Below are 24868 nucleotides of genomic sequence, written 5' to 3'. Positions count from 1 at the left end.
CCATACTGTTACATAAATCCATCCAATATCACCATACTGTTACATAAATCCATCCAATATCACCATACTGTTACATAAATCCATCCAATATCACCATACTGTTACATAAATCCATCCAATATCACCATACTGTTACATAAATCCATCCAATATCACCATACTGTTATATAAATCCTTCCAATATCACCATACTGTTACATAAATCCATCCAATATCACCATACTGTTATATAAATCCTTCCAATATCACCATACTCTGTTACATAAATCCTTCCAATATCACCATACTGTTATATAAATCCTTCCAATATCACCATACTGTTATATAAATCCTGCCAATATCACCATACTGTTATATAAATCCTTCCAATATCACCATACTGTTATATAAATCCTTCCAATATCACCATACTGTTATATAAATCCTTCCAATATCACCATACTGTTATATAAATCCTTCCAATATCACCATACTGTTATATAAATCCTTCCAATATCACCATACTGTTATATAAATCCTTCCAATATCACCATACTGTTATATAAATCCTTCCAATATCACCATACTGTTATATAAATCCTTCCAATATCACCATACTGTTATATAAATCCTTCCAATATCACCATACTGTTATATAAATCCTTCCAATATCACCACACTCTGTTATATAAATCCTTCCAATATCACCATACTGTTATATAAATCCTGCCAATATCACCATACTGTTATATAAATCCTTCCAATATCACCATACTCTGTTACATAAATCCTTCCAATATCACCATACTGTTATATAAATCCTTCCAATATCACCATACTCTGTTACATAAATCCTTCCAATATCACCATACTGTTATATAAATCCTTCCAATATCACCATACTGTTATATAAATCCTGCCAATATCACCATACTGTTATATAAATCCTGCCAATATCACCATACTGTTATATAAATCCTGCCAATATCACCATACTGTTATATAAATCCTTCCAATATCACCATACTCTGTTATATAAATCCTTCCAATATCACCATACTCTGCATAAACAACATACAAAAGGGTATTAACCAGCCATATCCAAAAATAAATCACTAAGGAAGAGGTGTTAGGGAGCTTCCTTAACTGACATGAATATAAGCTCGGTAAAAGTTCACAGCATATTCTCTCTCACTGATGATGGTGATGATGATGATGATGATGATGACGATGATGATGGTGGTGGTGGTGACAATGATGATGATGATGATGATGATGATGATGATGAGGAGGAGGAGGAGGAGGAGGATGGTGATGACAACAATGACTGTGATGATAATGATGATGATGATGACGACAATGACTGTGATGACGATGATGATAATAATAATAATGATGATGATGATGATAATAATAATGATGATGATGACGATGACTGTGATGATGATGATGATGATAATAATGATGATGATGATGATGATGATGATAGATAATGATTCCTTCAGCCTGACCCACGCACCGCCCTTGTGGCAATGAACAACGACGACGACGATGATGATTTCGAGAACGACGCTGATGACGACGAATAACACCAAAAGCAAGACAACGATTCCTAGAGGCTAACCAAAGCACCGGGACTAACCTGCTTGGTGTTGGGTGTCATGAGGCGCGGCATGTGCGAGGCGAACCCCACAACGAGGTGCCGCGCCATGGGGGACAGGCTGACGCAGATGGTGTTGGGCGGGAAGATGTACGTGTGAAGCAGCTGGCCCAAAGTCTTCTTCTCCAGGCTGTATACTCCTGTGAGGGATGGGGGGAAATCTATGAGAGGGGAGGAGGGGAGGAAGGAAGGGAGGAAAGATGGGGAGAGGAGAGGAAAGGAGAGGAGAGGAGAGGAGAGGAGAGGAGAGGAGAGGAGAGGAGAGGAGAGGAGAGGAGAGGAGAGGAGAGGAGGGGAAAGGAAAGGAAAGGAGAGGGGAGGGGAGGGGAAAGGAAAGGAAAGGAGAAGAGAGGAGGTGAAAGGAAAGGAAAGGAGAGGAGAGGAGAGGAAAGGAATTTACAGGAAAGGAAAGGAAAGGAAAAAGAGAGGAATTTACAGGAAAGGAAAGGAGAGGAAAAGAGAGGAAAGGAGAGGAAAGGAAAGGAGGGGAGAGGAAAGGAGAGCAGAGGAGCGAAGCAGAGCGGAGAGGAGAGGAGAGAGGAGAAGCTACATAAAACAACCTGCAAAAGAACAAAGATCCATGGCAAGTTAAAGTTGGTGCTGCTGCTTAAACTAGCTAACCAGACCCATCAACCACAGGAAAGCATCTGCATCTAGGGGGCTGTCAAAGCACAGGGATAGATGAAGAGGTGTGGCCAAGTGGATGTGGTGGCTGCTCCTCATAGGGTGCACAGTGCCACCACATGAAGGGCCCCCATCCTGTGGTGCAACAAACATCGCGTTTGTCTTGGGAGGTGGGATTTGACGCATGTTTGAAAATAAATACGTCTATCTATCTATCTACAGCCTGATGCCCTAATCCTGCAAAGGGTGGCCGCAGACAAAACACCTCCAAGTCGCTCTGTCACCCACCATTTGACTGCCCTCCCCACAACTCACTCCCCCTCCCTCATGTACCTCTCAACTCCATCCCTCCACCTCATCCTCGGTCTCCCCCTCCCACTCCCTCCCTCCACCTCACCTACATACACCCTCTTAGTCAGTCTTTCATTCTCCATTCTCTCCACATGTCCAAACCACCTCAGTGTATTTCTCCTAATCTTTTCAACCACATCCACATCTACCCCACAATGTTCCTTGACTTCTTCATTCGTCAACCTGTCCCTCCACGTCACTCCACATGCTCCTCTCAGGTAACTCATTTCCACAGCTCTCACTCTTGACTTCTTCCCTTTCCTTTGAACTCCTTTGTATGTTCTCTCTCTCTCTCTCTCTCTCTCTCTCTCTCTCTCTCTCTCTCTCTCCATAATTAAAATGTAAACAATTTTTTTACATTAACTTAGCCCATGATTTTTCCCTTTTGCAGCTAATTCCACATCCTTGTCACTGCACTTCTTCATGACTAGCGAACGAAAGCCACCAGGATGAGGCGAGTGGATGGGATATCAAGAAAGGCTTTGCTGTGGAGACCAAAGAAGAGGGAGGGAGAGAGAGAGAGAGAGTAATGGCTTTGTTGAGGAGACCAAAGAAGAGGAAAGAGAAGAGAAGAGAAGAGAAGAGAAAAGAGAGAGAGAGAGAGAGAGAGTATGGGATATCAAGAAAGGCTTTGCTGTGAAGACCAAAGAAGAGGAAAGAAGAGGAGAGAGAGAGAGAGAGAGAGAGACAGAGAGACAGAGAGAGAGAGAGAGAGAGAGAGAGTGAGTATGGGATATCACGAAAGGCTTTGCTGTGGACACCAAAGAGGAGAAAGAGAGAGAGAGAGAGAGTATGGGATATCAAGAAAGGCTTTGCTGTGGAGACCAAAGAAGAGGAAAGAAAAGAGAGAGAGAGAGAGAGAGAGAGGGAGGGAGGGAGGGAGGGAGAGAGAGAGAGAGAGAGAGAGAGAGAGAGTATGGGATATCAAGAAAGGCTTTGCTGTGGAGACCAAAGAAGAGGAAAGAAAAGAGAGAGAGAGAGAGAGAGAGAGAGTGTACAATCCCTAGTGGCATCCTGTACTCATATTAACACAGGAGTACGTTTGTCAATACTTTTTTTGGCGACTGTGTAAACGTTGAGGGGTGGGGTTGGGAGGGGACGACCTAAAACGACCTGGGACGAGTTAACAGTGTGACCTCAGGGATAAGGGACTGCACAGGGAGGCTGCCAGAGATTGAGCAGCATGGAGGGGGGTGTACTTACAATCAGGGGGACCTACTTACAATTAGGGGGTGTACTTACAATCAGGGGTGTACTTACAAATGGGTGTACCTACAATCAGGGGTGTGCTTACAATCAGGGGGTGTACTTACAATCAGGGGTGTACTTACAATTGGGTGTACTTACTGTACAATCAGGGGAGTGTACTTACAATCAGGGGGTGTACTTACAATCAGGGGTGTATTTAAAATCAGGGGTGTACTTACAATTGGGTGTACTTACAATCAGGGGTGTACTTAAAATTGGATGTACTTACAATCAGGGGGTGTACTTACAAATGGGTGTACTTACAATCAGGGGTGTACTTACAATTGGAGGTGTACTTACAATCAGGGGGTGTACTTACAATCAGGGGATGTACTTACAATCAGGGGATGTACTTACAATCAGGGGCATACTTACAATCAAGGGATGTACTTATAATCAGGGGGTGTACTTACAATTGGGTGTACTTACAATCAGGGGTGTACTTACAATCAGGGGCATACTTACAATCGGGGTGTACTTACAATCAGGGGTGTACTTACCGACCATCGTCATAGCGTGGCTCTCAGGCACGAGGGCAGCCAGGATGGTACCGTCGGAAGAGATGTCAACACTGGCATCGTTGTGGATCTTGCACTTGCCGACCACTACACTCTTACCCCCTGCGAAAAATAATAATAATAACAATAAGGATAACAATAATAATAATAATAATAATAACAATAAGGATAACAATAATAATAATAATAATAATAATAATAACAATAAGGATAACAATAATAATAATAATAATAATAATAATAATAATAATAACAATAAGGATAACAATAATAATAATAAAATAATAACAATAAGGATAACAATAATAATAATAATAATAATAACAATAAGGATAACAATAATAATAATAATAATAATAATAATAATAATAACAATAAGGATAACAATAATAATAATAATAACAATAAGGATAACAATAATAATAATAATAATAATAATAATAACAACAATAATAATAATAATAATAATAATAATAATAAAAGGTTACAATATGCCTGGTTGGGTTGGTTGGGTTGGGGTTGGGTTGGCCACACATTCATTCACTCAACAGTCAAGCCCATGGAATCCTGAATAAAAGTACATGCAAGAAATACATTATGTGATCACCTGAAATGTCTACAATATATATACTCATTCACTTACCATTCAAGCCCCTGGAATCCTGAGTAAAAAATAAATAAAGTAAATGGGCCACAAACTCATCCACTCACCATTCAAGCCCCTGGAATCCTGAGTAAAAAATAAATAAAGTAAATGGGCCACAAACTCATCCACTCACCATTCAAGCCCCTGGAATCCTGAGTAAAACAAATAATTAATGGGCCACACACTCATCCACTCACCATTCAAGCCCCTGGAATCCTGAGTAAAACAAATAATTAATGGGCCACACACTCATCCACTCACCATTCAAGCCCCTGGAATCCTGAGTAAAAAAATAAAAAAATAAATGGGCCACACACTCATCCACTCACCATTCAAGCCCCTGGAATCCTGAGTAAAACATAAATAATTAATGGGCCACACACTCATTCACTCACCATTCAAGCCCCTGGAACCCTGAGCAAAATATAAATAAATGGGCCACACACTCATCCACTCACCATTCAAGCCCCTGGAATCCTGAGTAAAACAAATAATTAATGGGCCACACACTCATCCACTCACCATTCAAGCCCCTGGAATCCTGAGTAAAAAAATAAAAAAATAAATGGGCCACACACTCATAATAATAATAATGATGATAATGATAATAATAATAATAATAATAATTCCATCCATCATCCAATCCTGTGTTTCCCCATGAGGAGTGTAGGAGCCCAGGGCTAGGCAAGTTGGTCCTGACATTTAAGATGAGAGTGACCAGCCTCACTCATCCCTGAGTGGCATTACATTTTTTTTTTTTTTAATGCGAGGAAGAAGGAACCAAAGGCCATGAGCCCGCAATAACAGTTCCCTCCAAGAGAAAAACAAAATACAATAGAAAGCCAAATTCAAGATCCAATCATTTCAAGATGCCTGGACACACTGCGTTTGAAAGACTGGAGATCACAGGCAGAAGGAAATACAGACATAGGGAAACAGTTCCAGAGTTGACCTGTTGCATAGATGAAGGACTGGGAGTAACAGTTAACTCTTGCATTAGAGAGTTGGACAGAAAAGGGATGAGAGTTTGCTGCTAGACGGGTGCTATGCGCCCGTCGTAGAGGTGGAGGAATGTATGCAGACAGTTCAGAGGAGTAGTGGCCATTAAAGTAGCAATAGAAAAGAGATAAAGATGCAACAGTGGGCCACACACTCATCCATTCACCATTCAAGCCCCTGGAATCCTGAGTAACAGTTAACTCTTGCATTAGGAGAGTTGGACAGAAAAGGGATGAGACGAAAAGCTCTGACTCCACGGGTGCTATGCGCCCGTGAGAGGTGGAGGAGAGCTGTATGTGGGAGTAGTTCCCACTAAAGTATACATACAAGAGTTGTACCCCCACACAGGGGCGGATAAGAGACCCCTGTATAGAGTCAGTATAGAAGTGAAAGACAGCTGAACTCACCATCTGAAATGTCTGGGATGTCGTAGTGAGTGAAGTCCCAGGCCTGGATGCGATGAGTCACCCCTAGTGCTGCAGAATGAAAAAATAATACTCTAATAATAATAATAATAATAAATAATAATAATAATAAAAGGTGACACAGGCTCGAATTCTCATTGGGTGAGGATGCTCCCTAACACCTTCTCCTAAGCAATTTACTTGGTTTATTACACCTCTTCTGTGTTACTTAAATAATTCCAACATTGCCATCTATCTATCCATCTATCTGTAGCTCGACGCCCTAATCCTGCAAAAGGGTGGCCGCAGACAAAACGCCTCCAAGTCACTCTGTCACCCACCATTTGACTGCCCTCCCCCCAGCTCACTCCCCCTCCCTCATATATAGTATTCAAAACTATATTAGCCGGCCATACCCAAAAATAAATAGTTGAGGAGGAGGTGTTAGGGAGCATCCACAAATGCCCAGATATTTTACACACTTCGGTGGCAGAATAAGACAATACTATGGCTCTACATCCTTTCCTCAGCACTTCTTCATGACTAGCATCTGGTTACTGGCATTAATCTCATTACAACTCCGTACTCATGGTGGAAAGATGGTAATTTTAGGTCAAGTTAAAGTGAAAAGGTATAGTCACAAAGAAGTGCTATGGACAGGATGCAGAATCATGGTGCTGTCATATGCTGCCACCGAGGAACAATAAATAATGTAGAATAAGGTTAAACTCTAAGCCAAGTTAAGGTAAATGAACTACAGCGGTGAAGTGACTATTTATCTATCTATCTGACTATCTATCTGCTGCCAGACGCCTTAATCCCTTAAGGGGTGGCCACAAACAAATCGCCTCCATGTCGCCCTGACTAGAGTGTACAAATATTGGTGTCGTGTGTGAGCCCTGCTGTGATAAATAAAAAGGGTAGAGCTGGGTATAAAGCTTGGCAGGGTGAAATAACTAGGGCACAGATGGCACAAAGCTTGGCAGGGTGAAATAACTAGGGCACAGATGGCACAAAGCTTGGCAGGGTGAAATAACTAGGGCACAGATGGCACAAAGCTTGGCAGGGTGAAATAACCAGGTAACAGATGGCATAAAGCTTGGCAGGGTGAAATAACCAGGTAACAGATGGCACAAAGCTTAGCAGGGTGAAATAACTAGGGCACAGATGGCATAAAGCTTGGCAGGGTGAAATACACAGGGTGTGGCTGGTGCTATGGAGTGCCAAGGTGTAATACATACAACACAGGTGTGGATGTGACGGCAGCAATGTACTCACTGGACAGGGTTCGTGACGGTGCAAAGTGTGACGTGAAGTAAGGTCTGCTGAAGAAGCTGTCTGCCTCCCTCTCAGCGGCTCTGTCTGATGCCGCCCGCTGGAATCGGTGCTGGAACAGCATCTCTGAGCCGGGCCCGCGGGGCAGCCCGATGTCATAGGGGGTCAGGAGGCCCCGCCAGGGTAGGGGGGGATCCGGGGGGTGACCGGGGCCGTCTGGCAGGCCGTCCAGGGGGCCGGAGGAGTCCTCTGAGTCTGGGCTGCGGCGGTCAACGGCATACTGGCGCCCCAGCAGCCGCAGCGGCACCCCGGACACGACCCGGGTGCTGAAGTCTGCCTGGTCATTGTGGGACAGGATGGAGTCAGCGGCAGCGGCAGTAGCGGCAGCGGAGGCAGCCAGGATGGCCGTGGTGGAGTCGGCAGCAGCAGCGGTGGCGGCGGCGGAGGCGGCCAGGATGGCGGTGGTGGACACAGATGGCGTGGAGGCGGCACTCTCCTCCTCCACCTGACTCTCACTGCCACTGGGGTCACTCAGGGTGATGCGAGGAATCACCAGCTGGGGCCGCGGGGATCCGCCGCCAGACCCCGTCCCACCGCCACCGCCACTGCCACTGCCACCACTCCCGTCCGTGCCCTGGTGGTGCAGGCTGCCCGACCGCCGCAGGAAGTTGGCCATGCGGCGAGGCACGTTGGTGATGGGGCGGGGAGGGGGACTCTCTGCGGCAGACCCGGCCTCCCCCCCTCCATCGTTGCGCAGCTCCTCGCTGGCCATACGCACGGCCTCCAGCAGCGTGGTCAGGTTACGCAGGCGTGGCTCCGTGTCCAGCCCCAGCGCCCCAGGCAACTCACCACCACCGCCATCACCACCAACGCCACCCTCGTCATCACGGAACGGGTTAGGCAACCGAGAGATGGGACGCTCCTCATAGGAACTGTGAATAAAACGGTACGTATTGAACACTATGTGCCAATTCCACAGTTGTTTGTAGTGGTTTGCGAGCACCCAAACCAAAGAAACTGAACTGTGTAAATGACTTATGACTGAATTATATGATGATTTTGGTGACTAAACTATGTAGCAATCTTAATTACCTAACCATTTGACAGGGGTAGTGAAAGTGGATACTGAACTTTTTGGAAAAAATGTAGTTATAAGTGTGGTTGGGGAGCAAGCAAACAAACGAAAACTACTGTGGAATCGCCCCTATGTGCATGTGACCTTACACACATACACACACACACATATACACAAATACACACACACAGACACACAAATTTCACCAACAGTCTTACTAACTCCACATACTGCCCAGAACCTCAACTCTCACTTTGTTGTTGGTGTTGCTGCAACCCCAGTGGACTGCAGGACTCCACCCATTTCAACCCCCTCAAAAAAAAAAAAAAAAAAAAAAAAATAATAATAATAATAATAATAATAATAATAATAATAATACTGAATGGTTATGGTGGCTCCCTAACACCTCTTCCTTAGTGATTTATTTTTGGATATGGCTGGTTAGTATCCTTTCGTATGTTATTTTTGCAATGTAAGGGCAAATTGGAAGGATTTAAGCGATACAGAAGGGGACAGTAAGGTGTAATGAGATAAATCCCTTAGGAAGAGGTGTTAGGGGGCTTCCTTTTCCGACTGGCAGATGGTGTTGTACAGATGGTGTCATATACATACATGTTCCGGCTGCAAATGAAGCTGAGGAGTTGGTAGATGAGGTGCAGTGCCATTCGAACCATCAGTCGCAGCTCTGGCGGGAGAGAGAGAAAAACAGAAGTATTAAGTGGACAAGAACAGCATTTTAAAGGAAGAACAGTATTTATAGGAAGAACAGCATTTAAAGGAAGAAATGCATTTAAAAGGAGAACAGTATTTAAAAGGAGAACAGCATTTAAAGGGAGAACAGTATTTAAAGGGAGAACAGCATTTAAAGGGAGAACAGTATTTAAAAGGAGAACAGCATTTAAAGGGAGAACAGCATTTAAAGGAAGAAATGCATTTAAAGGGAGAACAGTATTTAAGAGGAGAACAGCATTTAAAGGAACAGCATTTAAAGGGAGAACAGCATTTTAAAGGAAGAACAGCATTTAAAGGAAGAAATGCATTTAAAGGGAGAACAGTATTTAAGAGGAGAACAGCATTTAAAAGAACAGCATTTAAAGGAAGAACAGCATTTTAAAGGAAGAACAGCATTTAAAGGAAGAACAGCATTTTAAAGGAAGAACAGCATTTTAAAGGAAGAACAGCATTTAAAGGAAGAACAGCATTTAAAGGAAGAACAGCATTTAAAGGAAGAACAGCATTTTAAAGGGAGAACAGTATTTTTAAAGGGGTAGAACAGCATTTAAAGGAAGAACAGCATTTAAAGGGAGAACAGCATTTAAAGGAAGAACAGCATTTAAAGGAAGAACAGCATTTAAAGGGAGAACAGCATTTAAAGGAAGAACAGCATTTAAAGGGAGAACAGCATTTAAAGGAAGAACAGCATTTAAAGGAAGAACAGCATTTAAAGGAAGAACAGCATTTAAAGGGGTAGAACAGCATTTAAAGGAAGAACAGCATTTAAAGGAAGAACAGCATTTAAAGGAAGAACAGCATTTAAAGGGGTAGAACAGCATTTAAAGGAAGAACAGCATTTAAAGGAAGAACAGCATTTAAAGGAAGAACAGCATTTTTTTAGGTCCATACACAGTGATATCCTTGTCTTATTTTGCTTTGTCATATGTTACTATCTATCTATCCATCTATCTACCTACCTATAGCCTAGCACCTTAATCCTGTAAGGGGTGGCCACAAACAAATCACCTCCATGTCACCCAGTCCCTTGCCATTTCACCGCCCTCCCCGCAACTTACACCCCCTTTCTCTCATATACCTCTCTACTCCATCCCTCCATCTCATCCTCAGTCTCCCTTTCCTCCTCTCCCTCCATCTCACTCACACTCTCCTAGTTAGTCTCTCTCCACACTCCTCCAATCCAAGGCAACTCCATCTGAAAATTATCAATGTGCATATTTTGAACTTTTTTTTCTTTTTATTGCATGGAAGAAGGAACCCAAGGCCAGGAGCCCAAAACATTGTTCCAAGATAAACAGAAACAAGATAACAGAGAGCCAAATTCAAGATCCGTTCATTTCGAGAGGAGTTTGAAAGACTGGAGGTCATAGGCAGTGGGAAATACAGACAGAGGGAGACAGTTCCAGAGTTTGATTGTACCCTAAACTATCCACGTGGTTATTTCATACTTGGTTGGTTAATTTCATACTTGGTTGGTTAATTTCATACTTGGTTGGTTAATTTCATACTTGGGTGGTTAATATCATACTTGGTTGGTTAATATCATACTTGGGTGGTTAATATCATACTTGGTTAATATCATACTTGGTTAATATCATACTTGGGTGGTTAATATCATACTTGGTTAATATCATACTTGGTTAATATCATACTTGGTTGGTTAATATCATACTTGGTTAATATCATACTTGGTTAATATCATACTTGGGTGGTTAATATCATACTTGGTTAATATCATACTTGGTTGGTTAATTTCATACTTGGTTGGTTAATTTCATACTTGGGTGGTTAATATCATACTTGGTTAATATCATACTTGGTTAATATCATACTTGGTTGGTTAATATCATACTTGGGTGGTTAATATCATACTTGGTTAATATCATACTTGGTTAATATCATACTTGGGTGGTTAATATCATACTTGGGTGGTTAATATCATACTTGGTTAATATCATACTTGGGTGGTTAATATCATACTTGGTTAATATCATACTTGGGTGGTTAATATCATACTTGGTTAATATCATACTTGGTTAATATCATACTTGGTTAATATCATACTTGGTTAATTTCATACTTGGTTGGTTAATTTCATACTTGGTTGGTTAATATCATACTTGGTTGGTTAATATCATACTTGGTTGGTTAATTTCATACTTGGTTGGTTAATATCATACTTGGTTGGTTAATTTCATACTTGGTTGGTTAATTTCATACTTGGTTAATTTCATACTTGGTTGGTTAATATCATACTTGGTTGGTTAATTTCATACTTGGTTGGTTAATTTCATACTTGGTTGGTTAATATCATACTTGGTTGGTTAATATCATACTTGGTTGGTTAATTTCATACTTGGGTGGTTAATTTCATACTTGGTTGGTTAATATCATACTTGGTTGGTTAATATCATACTTGGTTGGTTAATAGCATACTTGGTTGGTTAATATCATACTTGGTTGGTTAATATCATACTTGGTTGGATTATTTCATGCTTGGTTGGTTAATTTCATACTTGGTTAATTTCATACTTGGCTGGTTAATTTCATACTTGGCTGGTTAATTTCATACTTGGTTGGTTAATTTCATACTTGGGTGGTTAATATCATACTTGGTTGGTTAATATCATACTTGGTTGGTTAATATCATACTTGGTTGGTTAATTTCATACTTGATTGGTTAATATCATACTTGATTGGTTAATATCATACTTGATTGGTTAATATCATACTTGATTGGTTAATATCATACTTGGTTAATATCATACTTGGTTGGTTAATATCATACTTGATTGGTTAATATCATACTTGGTTAATATCATACTTGGTTGGTTAATATCATACTTGATTGGTTAATATCATACTTGGTTAATATCATACTTGATTGGTTAATATCATACTTGGTTGGTTAATATCATACTTGGTTAATATCATACTTGGTTGGTTAATATCATACTTGATTGGTTAATATCATACTTGGTTAATATCATACTTGGATGGTTAATATCATACTTGGTTGGTTAATATCATACTTGATTGGTTAATATCATACTTGGGTGGTTAATAGCATACTTGGTTGGTTAATATCATACTTGGTTGGTTAATATCATACTTGGCTGTACCCTAAAGCATCTACGTGGTTAATCTGAAAGCCGCGGCAACTCACCCAGCATGTGGTTATCCATTGCTGAGTTGCTGCTGCTGCTGCGTTCTCCCTCAGCCTGACCCGCGCCTGCTGACTGGGGTTGCTGCTCTTCTCGGTGCTGCTGCTGCTGTCGCTGCTCCCTCTGCTGCTGTTGCTGTTGCTGCTGCTGCTCCTGGTTGACTAGGCTTGTCAGACAGTCCGCCATTCGTTCCAGGATTTGTCTGAGGCTCGGAGAGTAAAGAGACGAGAGGTTAGGATAGGCCTGCATCAAAAGGGTTAGAAGGAGCTTGAAGGATTGTGAGTAAGGGAAGGGACAGTGGGATGGGATAGGATGGGAAGGGATGGGATAGGATGGGATGGGATGGGATGGAAAGAGAAGGGATGAAATAGGATGGGATAGGATGGAAAGAGAAAGGATGGGATGGGATAGGATGGGATGGAAAGAGAAGGGATGAAATAGGATGGGATGGGATGGAAAGAGAAGGGATGGGATGGGATGGGATGGGATGGGATGGGATGGGAAGAGAAGAGAAGGGAAGGGATGGGATGGAATTAGAAGGGATGGGATGGGATGTGAAGAGAAGGGAAGTGATGGGAGAAGAAATGAGAATAGGAGGGATGGGATCAGAAGGGAAGGGAAGGGATGGGATGGAAAGAGAAGGGATGGGATGGGATAGGAAGGGAAGGGAAGGGAAAGGGAAGGGAAGGAAAGGAAAGGAAGGGAAGGGAAGGGAAGGGAAGTGTGTGTTTGCTTTTCTCTCTCTCACCTGTGCGTGTCGCTGCGGGTGCGGCCATAGCCATCGTTCAGGGTGCGGGGGCGTAGGACATGCATGGGCGGGTATCGCGTGTCCCCCCCGCCCTGCCCCGCGCCCGCCCCACTGCTCTGCGCCCTAAGGTAGGATCGCGTCTCATCGCCGAATAGGCCGTGACGGACTCGTTCACTGAGGCTCGTTCGGGGACTCCAGTTGTCTAGAGAGGGAGGGTGAGGGACATCATCATCATCATCAATATCACCATTATTGTAAAAAAACATCTTCATCATCATCAATATCATCATCATTGTAAGAATCATCATCATCATCACCATTATTGTAAAAAAACACCTTCATCATCATCATCATATTAAAATCTCTTCCTTCTCCTTATCATCATCATCATCATCATGTTAAAGCCTCCTCCTCCTAATCATCATCATCATTTTAAAATCTCTTCCTCCTTATCATCATCATCATCATCATATTAAGATCTCCTCCTCCTCCTCATCATCATCATCATCATCATCACCATCATATTAAAATATCATCATGATCATGATCATCATCATCATCAAATTAAAATCTCTTCCTTCTCCTTATCATCATCATCATCACTGTAAGAATCATCATCATCATCATCATCACCATTATTGTAAAAAAAAACATCATCATGATCATCATCATATTAAAATCTCTTCCTTCTCCTTATCATCATCATCATCATTGTAAGAAACATCATCATCATCATCATCAACATCGTCATTATTGTACAAAAATACTATCTCATCACCATCATATTAAAATCTCTTCCTCCTCCCCATCATCATCATCATCGTAAAAATAATCACCATCACCGTGACAGCCAAAACTCACCACTACCATCACCACCACCACCACCATCATCACCACCACCATCACCACCACCATCACCAATACACACAAAGACACTGTGTTCATTAATGTCAAGTTACTTCCCAAATTTATACAAACGCACACATGTTAACATACAGAGGGGTGTTACATACACTCTCCTTGTTAGTCTCTCTCTCCGTCCTCTCCACATGGCCTCTCCACATTTCAAAGACTGTACTGTGGTAACCCTGGTGACTGTATCTTTTGTATTGTACTTTATAAAGGCTCCAATATTCTTGCACGCATTCATTTTGGTCACCTAATGGCGGCTCTCCACGCTGCTTGATCTCTGGCAGCCTCCCCACTCAATCCCTTATCCTTGAGGTAACACTCTATGACCTCATTCCAGGTCTCCTTCATTCTGCCTCTCACAACCCTACCCCTGATGTTCACACCTATCACATTCCTCACCCAACTGTCAATGTTCATTCTCTCCACATGCTCAAACCATCTCAGTCTACCCCTCCTCATCACAACACCAATACACTCCAGTCCCATCCTTCCTCCCAAACCATCTCAGTCTGCCCCTCCTTATCACAACACCAATACATTCCAGTCCCATCCTTCCTCCCAAACCATCTCAGTCTACCCCTCCTCATCACAACACCAATACACTCCAGTCCCATCCTTCCTCCCAAACCATCTCAATCTACCCCTCCTCATCACAACACCACAACACCAATACACTCCAGTCCCATCCTTCCTCCCAAACCATCTCAATCTACCCCTCCTCATCACAACACCAATACACTCCAGTCCCATCCTTCCTCCCAAACCATCTCAATCTACCCCTCCTCATCACAACACCACAACACCAATACACTCCAGTCCCATCCTTCCTCCCAAACCATCTCAATCTACCCCTCCTCACCACAACACCAATACACTCCAGTCCCATCCTTCCTCCCAAACCATCTCAATCTACCCCTCCTCACCACAACACCAATACACTCCAGTCCCATCCTTCCTCCCAAACCATCTCAATCTACCCCTCCTCATCACAACACCAATACACTCCAGTCCCATCCTTCCTCCCAAACTATCTCAATCTACCCCTCCTCATCACAACACCAATACACACCAGTCCCATCCTTCCTCCCAAACCATCTCAATCTACCCCTCCTCATCACAACACCAATACACACCAGTCCCATCCTTCCTCCCAAACCATCTCAATCTACCCCTCCTCATCACAACTCCAATACACACCAGTCCCATCCTTCCTCCCAAACCATCTCAATCTACCCCTCCTCATCACAACATCAATACATTCCAGTCCCATCCTTCCTCCCAAACCATCTCAATCTGCCCCTCCTCATCACAATACCAATACACTCCAGTCCCATCCTTCCTCCCAAACCATCTCAATCTACCCCTCCTCATCACAACACCAATACACTCCAGTCCCATCCTTCCTCCCAAACCATCTCAATCTACCCCTCCTCATCACAACTCCAATACACTCCAGTCCCATCCTTCCTTCCAAACCATCTCAATCTACCCCTCCTCATCACAACACCAATACACACCAGTCCCATCCTTCCTCCCAAACCATCTCAATCTGCCCCTCCTCATCACAACACCAATACACTCCAGTCCCATCCTTCCTCTTAACTCTTCAATGGCAAACCTAGCCCCCCCCAGGCCTCACATTCCAGAACGAACTACACATCCATCTAATCACAGTTTGGTGATGACGATGAAAATGATGAAAACTGAACCATGCTGTTTTTCCCTTAACTTGCTGCACATTTTCATCCTTTTGTAACTTACTTCACATAGCCCAGTGGCTGAAAAAGACAATACTGCGGCTCTACATCCTTCCCACAGCACTTATTCGAGACTAACATCGTATTCTGGTGTTAATCGATTGCTACAACTCTGCAGTCAAGGTGGAGAGATGGCAATTTTAGGTCTAGAGTAAAATGAGATAATACACACTTGATACAGCTCAGCATTCTAGGTGGAGGGCTGGCAATGTACTCACTGTTATAGTCATTGGGTGCTGACTGGGGGGCGTCGAGATCTCGTAGAGGAGGTGGTGCTGTAGGAGGGGGTCCCGGGGGTGATGGGGGGCGTGGGGGGAGTGAGGGAGGAGGGGGAGGGGGCCGGTCCTGCCAGAGTGAGGTGCGGCCCAGGCCCCGCAGCTGCTGGTGGGCCAAGAGTCGCAGTCGGCGGGACAGAGCTCGATAGGGGAGGCTCTGCGTTCGGTCCGAGTTGCTCTGCGTTCGGTCATTTGGCCTCCTCTCACTGGCAGACCAGCGGGAGTAGTGCTGGGTCGACGGTTTGGTCCCACAGCAACGGGCCGACCCCCCCGGCCGCTCGTAAGGTCTCTGCCACCATCGTTCTGACAGACGTAGTGGGGTGCCAGGATCACCACGCCCCTCGTTCACACGCAGAGAGCTGGCACCATCGCTACGCCCCTCGGACAGACGAAATGAAGCTGTGTCCTCGCTGTGACCACTGCTGGCTTGAGAGGATGGATCTGACAAACATGAACACTGCTTACGATAGGGTAGGGGGGAGTGTGAAAGGTGTGTGTGTGTGTGTGTGTGTGTGTGTGTGTGTGTGTGTGTGTGTGTGTGTGTGTGTGTGTGTGTGTGTGTGAAAATGGGTGTGGGAGGGAGTGTGATTTGTGTGAGAGACTGTGAAAGGGTGTATATGAGTGTGAAAGGTGTGTGAGAAAGTATGAAAGGGATATGTGACAGTGTGAAAGGGTGTGTGAGAAAGTATGAAAGGGATATGTGACTGTGTGAAAGGGTGTGTGAGAAAGTGTGAAAGGGTGTGTGAGGAAGTGTGAACGGGTGTGTATGAAAGCATGAAAGAGTGTGTGAGAGTGTGAAAGGGTATGTAAGAAAGTGTGAAAGGGTGTGTGAGAAAGTGTGAAAGAGTGTGTGAGAAAGTGTGAAAGGGTGTGTGAGAAAGTGTGAAAGGGTGTGTGAGAAAGTGTGAAAGAGTGTGTGAGAAAGTGTGAAAGGGTGTGTGAGAAAGTGTGAAAGGGATATGTGACAGTGTGAAAGGGTGTGTGAGAAAGTGTGAACGGGTGTGTAAGAAAGTGTGAAAGGGGTGTATAAAGGAAAGTGTGAAAGGGTGTGTGAGATAGTGTGAAAAGTTGTTGAGAAGTGTGAAAAAGTTTGCTTTCTTTCTGGACAGATCTTGTACACGAACAATATCCCTGAGTGTGTTTTGTGAGTGTGTGGGAATGATGATAATGATAGCAATGATTATAATAACAATAATAATAATAATAATAATAATAATAATTGCAATGATAAAAATAACAAGGATGATAATAATGATAATAATAATAATAATAATAATAATAACAATAATAAAAATAATAGTAATAACAACAATAATAGTAATAACAATTCAAGCTTGCGAACTTACCTGGGAGCGAACTACTCCCACTGCTGCTGTTGTTGTTGTTGTGTAGTGCCTCCTGTAGCGCGACCATCGTACTGATCCTCGAGCTCAGAGGCCGAGAGGGTGGCCCAGCACGCGTAAATCTCTCTGTGGGGGCGGCCAAACATGGTTAATTCAGCGTCCTTCAGTAACGTTATGGTTCGGAAAATTACAGGTACAGTACAGGTATTGTTGTTCTCTTGACACAGTTACATGAAGTTCTCGTTATAAGTAAGGGGTCTGTCGAAAAATAGCCTTGTTTTTGACGTACAAGTCTTTGTGTATCTATCTATCTATCTATCTATTGCCGGACGCCATAATCCCGTAAGGGGTGGCCATTTGACTTTGAGTTACTGGTTTTATGGGGAGGGGCACTAACCCTCCACCAACCCACTTGTTGACACGTAGGGAGCAGGTATGGGTTGGTTATATGGTTACCACCCAGCATTGTAAGTGGTTTCTTGGCTTACAGGAAACCATTTGGCTTGTCACTCAATGTAATGCTTGGAGGAAACTAGCACAGCAAACTTCTGAGCAGCAACAGAATTCTAACAGACAATTTTTCTTTAAGTTACTACGGACTAAATAGCAAAAAATAACATGAAAAAGGATGAAATATAATGAGGACTTTTTGTATATTCAGCTACGGAGAGAATAATACTGACACACCCTATCAACTTACAACAAGATGGACAGTGCCTCCTTCCTAAAGCAATGTGCCGGAAAATGTGAGTTGGTTTGACTCCTGTGTGGACGTCACAGCTGCTCCCCCCAGACTGCACAATGCCACTATGTATACACTATGCAGTACAAGTAGGATGGCCTCACAAAAGCAGTTACTTACTTGTGGTTGATGGGTCTGCTTGGTCATACAGACTGGGGTTAATCCACAAGAACAATAACTTACCAGGGGGTGAGTTACTGCCACTACTGCTGCTGCTGCTTCCACCTCCATTGCTGGTCTTTATTTTCAACTTGCGTGTGTCCTCGTGAGTGGGGGAGCGGCTGAGTGGGCCAGGCCAAGGCAGCCTCTCTGTGGGCATCACAATGTCAACAATTTACCCAGAGTTTCATACTTGCCTCTACGGGGAACACTGAACAGATGGCAATATACCTCCATACACAACAATTATATCTGAATATCCTGCACTTTTCCTGTACTGGTGGTCACTACAGCTACAATATCGTCACCCTCATAAAGAAACTGCCTGTCATTTTTGGGCAATTTCTTACTGTTTGCCTAAATCAATTCTTCACCACGTGGCGCACCTATTGGTATTGCTGCCTTTGCCAGGTCTAGGGTGTGAGTGGTCTAAAATGCACCTCAAGTTTCTGCCTAAGTCATTGAGAAATAAGAAAATGAGACAGTTTTTTATTTGATTTCCCTAAAAGTAGAAAAAATTACTTAGGCAGGGTTTTTTTATGAAGGTGACGATATGGTACACATTGACCGGGAAATATGCAAACCCATTTTTCAGTATGTTCTTTCCTCTAATAATCCTTTAACTCACTGCTGATAAAATGAGAAACTAATTTTTGGACAGTGCTGTACTGACCTTAAAATTAGCACATAAACATTATCACATTCTCTACAAGCCTGTGACAAGAAGAAAAATATGTCAGTTTGATTTTTCTTTCCCTTTATAAACATAACGAAACAATCCAAGAGGAAATTCAGTTTTTCTTGAGCTGCAAGGTATGTGTTAACTCCTTGCTGTTGCTGCTGTGGCCTCAGGCTCATCTGAACATCAACCAGCTGGACTGTCAGGCTGAAACGCCCCTTCTTCTGCAGTCCACCATCCTCCTTTTTATTTATAGGAAGCTGAGGGATGGTTGTAGAGCCAGACAGGGAATCCATGTGGTTTTATCAGTGCCACCACATGAAGGCACCCTTCCCCCATACAATCAAGATAGATCAAGATAAAATAGAACTTGGGGCTGCTTCACACAAATGGATTTTTTTCATGTGGATTTTCCAAAAGTTCTAGAAGTTAATGAAGCCAACAGAGCCAGGATTCCGGGGGCTTGAATGATGAGTGACTGGAAACGTTGCCCATTGGAGTGGGCAAACTTGGGCTGTCTGGACATTGCTACTCCTCACACTGCCCCAGGGTGGGAAAGGAGGTCCGGATGATGATGATGATGATGATGATGATGATGAAATGGAACCGTTCACATGGAGTCTGCATGGCAAAATTTCCGCACTGTAGAGAGTCTCAGTCCGCGTGCACTGCCAAACCACAACGTCCCAAACATTCTAGAGTGATACTGAATGTTATGGAATACTTCACACAGGCAGAACTTTCCCCCACAGCCACAGCAGTTGTGGTTCATCCGTGGCAGGGTACGGCTGTTGCTGTGGTTATTTTCTATCAGGTATGTATCTTGTAATTACAGTATTTGTAATATGAGAAAGTGTTTTAAATATTAGGAAATGCTATATAATTTATTACATCATATCATTATTATTACTATTATTATTATTATCATTATTATTATTATTATTATTATTATTATTACTATTGTTGTCATTATTATTAGTAGTATTCTTATCATAATGAATAATAACACTTAATAATATAATAATAATATTATTATTATTACTCTTCCTGTTATTCTTAATCTATATGCATGGTAACAAACTGCTCATGTGAAGACACGTCTTCTTGACAAACTTCCATGTGGGCAGCTTTCAGCACTGATAGCATCCATTTGTGTGAAGTTGGCCTTAGTGAGTTAACCCCTTCAGTTTGGTAATGTATCTCTCACTTCATCCCTGCTCTGAGGGATGCCTTCATGTGGTGACACCAATATGACTGTATGGTGGACCTGCCTGGTTATGCAAGCACCCCTCAACTCCCTCCCTATCCCCCAGAATACTGCAGCTGTGTCTTATTAAGCTTACCATATGAGAATTAATGCTCGTTGATGTTACTGCGCTGCTGATACTGCTGTTATTATTGATGTACTGCTGTTGTTATTTCTGTTACTGTCGTTTTCCATCCACCATATCAAAGGAACCACTACTACTACCACTGCTGCGTTTGTCATTTCTACCTACCAGAGGAAAAACTGCTACTGCTGGAGGTGGTGGTGGTGGTGGTAATGGTGGTAGTGGTGGTGGTGGTGGTGGTGGTGGTGTCAGTACGTGCCTTCTCCTGTGCCATCAGAGCGGCAATCATCCTAGAGCGGAGAGAGCGTGCGGGAGGGCCTGATGCACGTGGATGGCGCTCTGTGGGCAAGAATGGCAGCACTATCTTACACAATTCTTTCTATATTTTCTTCCTTCTTTCTCTCTCTTTTTCCTTCCTTCTCTTTTTTTTCCTTCCTTCCTTCTCCTTCTTTCCTTCCTTCTCCTTCTTTCCTTCCTTCTTTTTCTTTCTTTCCTTCCTTACTTTTCTTTCTTTCTCTCCTTCCTTCCTTCCTTCTCCTTCCTCCCCTCTTCCTTCTTTCTGTCCTTCCTTCTTTCCTTCCCTCCTTCATTCTCTCTCTTTCCTTCCTTCCTTCCTTGCTCTCACTCTTTCCTTCCTTCCTCTTTCTTTTTCCTTCCTTCCTTTTCTCTTTCCTTCTTTATTTCTCTTTCTCCTTCCTTCTTTCCTTCCTCCCCTCTTCCTTCTTTCCGTCCTTCCTTCCTTCCTCCTCTCTTTCTTTCCTTCCTTCTTTTACCCTTTCCTCCCTTCCTTCTCTCTTTCCTTCCTTCCTCTTCTCTTTCTTTCCTTCCTTCCTCTCCTCTTTCTTTCCTTCTTTCACTTTCTTTCTTTCCTTCCTCCTCTCTCTCTTTCCTTCCTTCCTCCTCTCTCTCATTCCTCCCCTCTCTCTCTTTCTTTCCTTCCTTCATTGTCTTTCCTTCCTCCTCTCTCTCTTTCTTTCCTTCCTTCTCTCTTTCTTTGGTATGTGTATAACTGGGCTGTGACTATATATAACTAGACATTATATCAAGAGTAACTAGGCTACAAGTTAGGATCACTGGGCTGTAAGTTAGGATCACTGGGCTGTAAATCAGGATCACTGGGCTACAAATTAAGATCACTGGGCTAGAAGTTAGGATCACTGGGCTGTAAGTTAGGATCACTTGATTAGTTAGGATCACTGGGCTATAAGTTAGGATCACTGGGCTATAAGTTAGGATCACTGGACTATAAGTCAGGATCACTGGGCTATAAATTAGGATCACTGGGCTATAAGTTAGGATCACTGGGCTGTAAATTAGGATCACTTGGTTAGTTAGGATCACTGGGCTATAAATTAGGATCACTGGGCTAGAAGTTAGGATCACTGGGCTAGAAGTTAGGATCACCAGGCTATAAATTAGGATCACTGGGCTAAAAGTCAGGATCACTGGGCTAGTTACGATCACTGGGCTTAAGTTAGGATCACTGGGTTATAAGTTAGGATCACTGGGCTATAAGTTAGGATCACTGGGCTATAAATGAGGATCACTGGGCTATAAGTGAGGATCACAGGACTAAGTTAGGATCACTGGGCTATAAGTTAGGATCACTGGGCTATAAGTTAGGATCACTGGGCTATTAGTCAGGATCACTGGGCTATAAGTTAGGATCACTGGGCTATAAGTTAGGATCACTGGGCTATAAGTTAGGATCACTGGGCTGTAAGTTAGGATCACTGGGCTATAAGTTAGGATCACCGGGCTATAAATTAGGATCACTGGGCTATAAGTTAGGATCACCGGGCTATAAGTTAGGATCACCGGGCTATAAGTTAGGATCACCGGGCTATAAATTAGGATCACTGGGCTATAGGTTAGGATCACTGGGCTATAAGTTAGGATCACTGGGCTATAAGTTATGATCAACAGGAAATAAGTTAGAACATCACACCACAAGTTACATTAATAACCATCCACTCACCAGATGATGTGGGCTTGTCTAGTGTGTAGGTGAAGGACGAAGTGGAGGATGGTGGAGATGAGGGAGGGGATGGGGGGGGGCTGGAGGGAAGGGGGAGGGAGAGGGAGGAAACCGTGGAGGTGGAGAGGGTGGAGGAACTGGCGGAGGAAGAGGAGGCGGAGGAAACTGGAGAATCAGGAGAGTCAAAAGGAATCGGAGACGAGGCGCCAGGAGTGGAGCTGCCTAAAGTGGAGTCATTAAGGGAGGTATTGTTGGGAGTGGAGTCGTTAGGGGTGGAGTTGTTAGGGGTGGAGTTGTTGGGTGTGGAGTCATTCAACGTGGAGTCACTAAGAAGCGAGGATGAGTCAAAATGAATGGAGGAGGTGGTGGATTGGGTGGAGCCGACAGGGGTGGTGGTGGTGGTGTTGTTGTGGGTGGTGTCATTGGCGGTGGAGGTCTGTGGGGAGGGGGATGAGGGGTGTGGGGAGGGGGATGAGGGGTGAGGGGAGGGTGACAAGGGGTGTGGGGATGGGGACGAGGTGTGTAAGGAGGGGGACGAGGTGTGTACAGAGGAGGACGAGGTGTGTACAGAGGGGGACGAGGATCGCTTCAGAATGCCCCGTAGAGGTTGTGCCAGCTGTTCCCTCATCGCATGCCGACTGCGCCAACAGTCCTCCAGTCGCAGCATCTGTGACGGGCGTAGACGAGATGGTGTTTGGTTAGATTAGCTACGGTCAGATTAAGGTGTTAGGCTGGAGTACCTACGTTAGGGCTGGGGACTGCAAGAGAAGGGCTTAGAGACCACTGGGTTCTCGTTTCGGATGAACCTGGGGGTACACTGACTACTACTACTACTACTACAGTGGAATCTCCTAAATCACACACTTCAACAGCTGATTCATAATACAGTACATGGCAACATCATACTTTACCAACCACCATTCTGGTTGGATGCGTCAGTGTATCACGCAGTCTAAACCCTCATTTATAGCTTTCAGAGGTAAGTTTATGATAATGCCCAGTAGCTATGGTAATCCAGGAGTAATAAGAAGCCTGCAAAAGACTCATTTCAGCACAGAATACGGAAAGGCCACACCCATTAGGTAAAGAAGTAATCAAGGAGTAAGGTAAGTCATCACTAGACCTGCGCAGCAATTCCACCTACATAACAGCAAACTCAAGATCTCAAGTTAAGTAATTTTGGTACACATGTAAAACAGATAGTTAACCGTTGAACTGTGACTGCAAGAAGTGAGAGGAAAAAAACAAAATTTGGAGGTGTTCAAGGAAGCCGGCAGGTCACCATCAGCTGTGTTTATGAATGATCTATCTGACCAGCCGTGCTGTTTACCAACCACTGTTCCGACTGGATGAGTCAGTGTATCAGGCATTCTAAATCCACATCTACAGCTTTTAGAGATATGTTTATAAAAATGCCCAGTTGCTGTGGTAACTGAGCAATAATAAGTAACCTGTGACAGACTCATTTCAATACAAAATATGGACAGGCTGCGTCTGTTTGGTAAAGAAGTAAGCTCAACGAATTGACAACTCTTATGATGACATGGGGGCAGCTGAGGACAACCACGACACTGCTTCCATTGTCTCCACACTGAACTTTGAGGAGTTCCTGAGGGAGGTTGATGAGGAGGAAGCGGCACAGAGGCGGAAGCAAGAGGCAGCAGTTCACTCGCCTTGTACTGAGAGGCTGCAGTCCACCTCAAGCCTCAGAACTCTTCCCCCCTCCCCCGTCAGTCAGTCAGGTATGAATTTTACAATATTGTTAATCTCCACTGAATATGCTTTACTGATTTCTTTTCCAGGTAGTCCTGTTCACTGGCAACCAGTTGATGTAGGTCTGCAGGTAACAGGGTGGCAACTTTTCTAAGATGACAGATTCATAAGTAATTCTCCCCACAAGACTAGTTATTTCTGACACAGAATGCTCAAATCATGGCATGTGCCTAGTCTCATAAGACCACGACATAGGAGATTCCACTCTACCACTACCATTACTACTACTACTTGAAAAAAAAAAAAAAAATCCATTTAGGAACCATATTGTGAAGGTCACCACCAACCTTCACAACACAGTTCACCGTTTGGGGTTGTAATGTGACGGTTAACACTGTGCTTCATAATACAATCTGTTTGCCCCAAACACACCAACCACTGTGCCTACCAGTCATATCTTACCATCCATCATCCAATCCCACATTGCCCCATGAGAAGCGTAGGAGGCCGGGGCTAGGCAAGTTGGTCCTGACATTTAAGATGAGAGTGACCAGCC

At 43.6% G+C, this 24868-nt stretch overlaps 1 protein-coding gene across 1 annotated transcript in view; it reads right to left on the bottom strand.

Moving 5' to 3' along the window:
- The window catches only part of LOC145393871 (uncharacterized), a 65721-nt gene that overhangs the window by 5460 nt on the left and 35393 nt on the right, over positions 1 to 24868 (bottom strand). Inside the window, exons 13-24 of the mRNA XM_080267933.1 lie at positions 22766 to 23035; positions 19388 to 19550; positions 16311 to 16808; positions 13424 to 13625; positions 12782 to 12883; positions 12678 to 12712; positions 9392 to 9464; positions 8178 to 8636; positions 7708 to 8066; positions 6433 to 6501; positions 4363 to 4482; positions 1622 to 1779 (exon numbers count right to left, since the gene is read on the bottom strand). Coding sequence (XP_080124059.1) covers positions 1622 to 1779; positions 4363 to 4482; positions 6433 to 6501; positions 7708 to 8066; positions 8178 to 8636; positions 9392 to 9464; positions 12678 to 12712; positions 12782 to 12883; positions 13424 to 13625; positions 16311 to 16808; positions 19388 to 19550; positions 22766 to 23035 — 2508 coding nt within the window. The remainder of the gene's footprint in view (positions 1 to 1621; positions 1780 to 4362; positions 4483 to 6432; positions 6502 to 7707; positions 8067 to 8177; positions 8637 to 9391; positions 9465 to 12677; positions 12713 to 12781; positions 12884 to 13423; positions 13626 to 16310; positions 16809 to 19387; positions 19551 to 22765; positions 23036 to 24868) is intronic.

This window comes from Coenobita brevimanus, chromosome 3 (genome assembly GCF_032717465.1).
Source record: "Coenobita brevimanus isolate Jiangsu-jjx chromosome 3, ASM3271746v2, whole genome shotgun sequence".
NCBI classification, from domain to species: Eukaryota; Metazoa; Arthropoda; class Malacostraca; order Decapoda; family Coenobitidae; genus Coenobita; species Coenobita brevimanus.
Note: the sequence above shows the minus strand (reverse complement) of the source record. Positions and strands in the feature narration are given on the sequence as shown.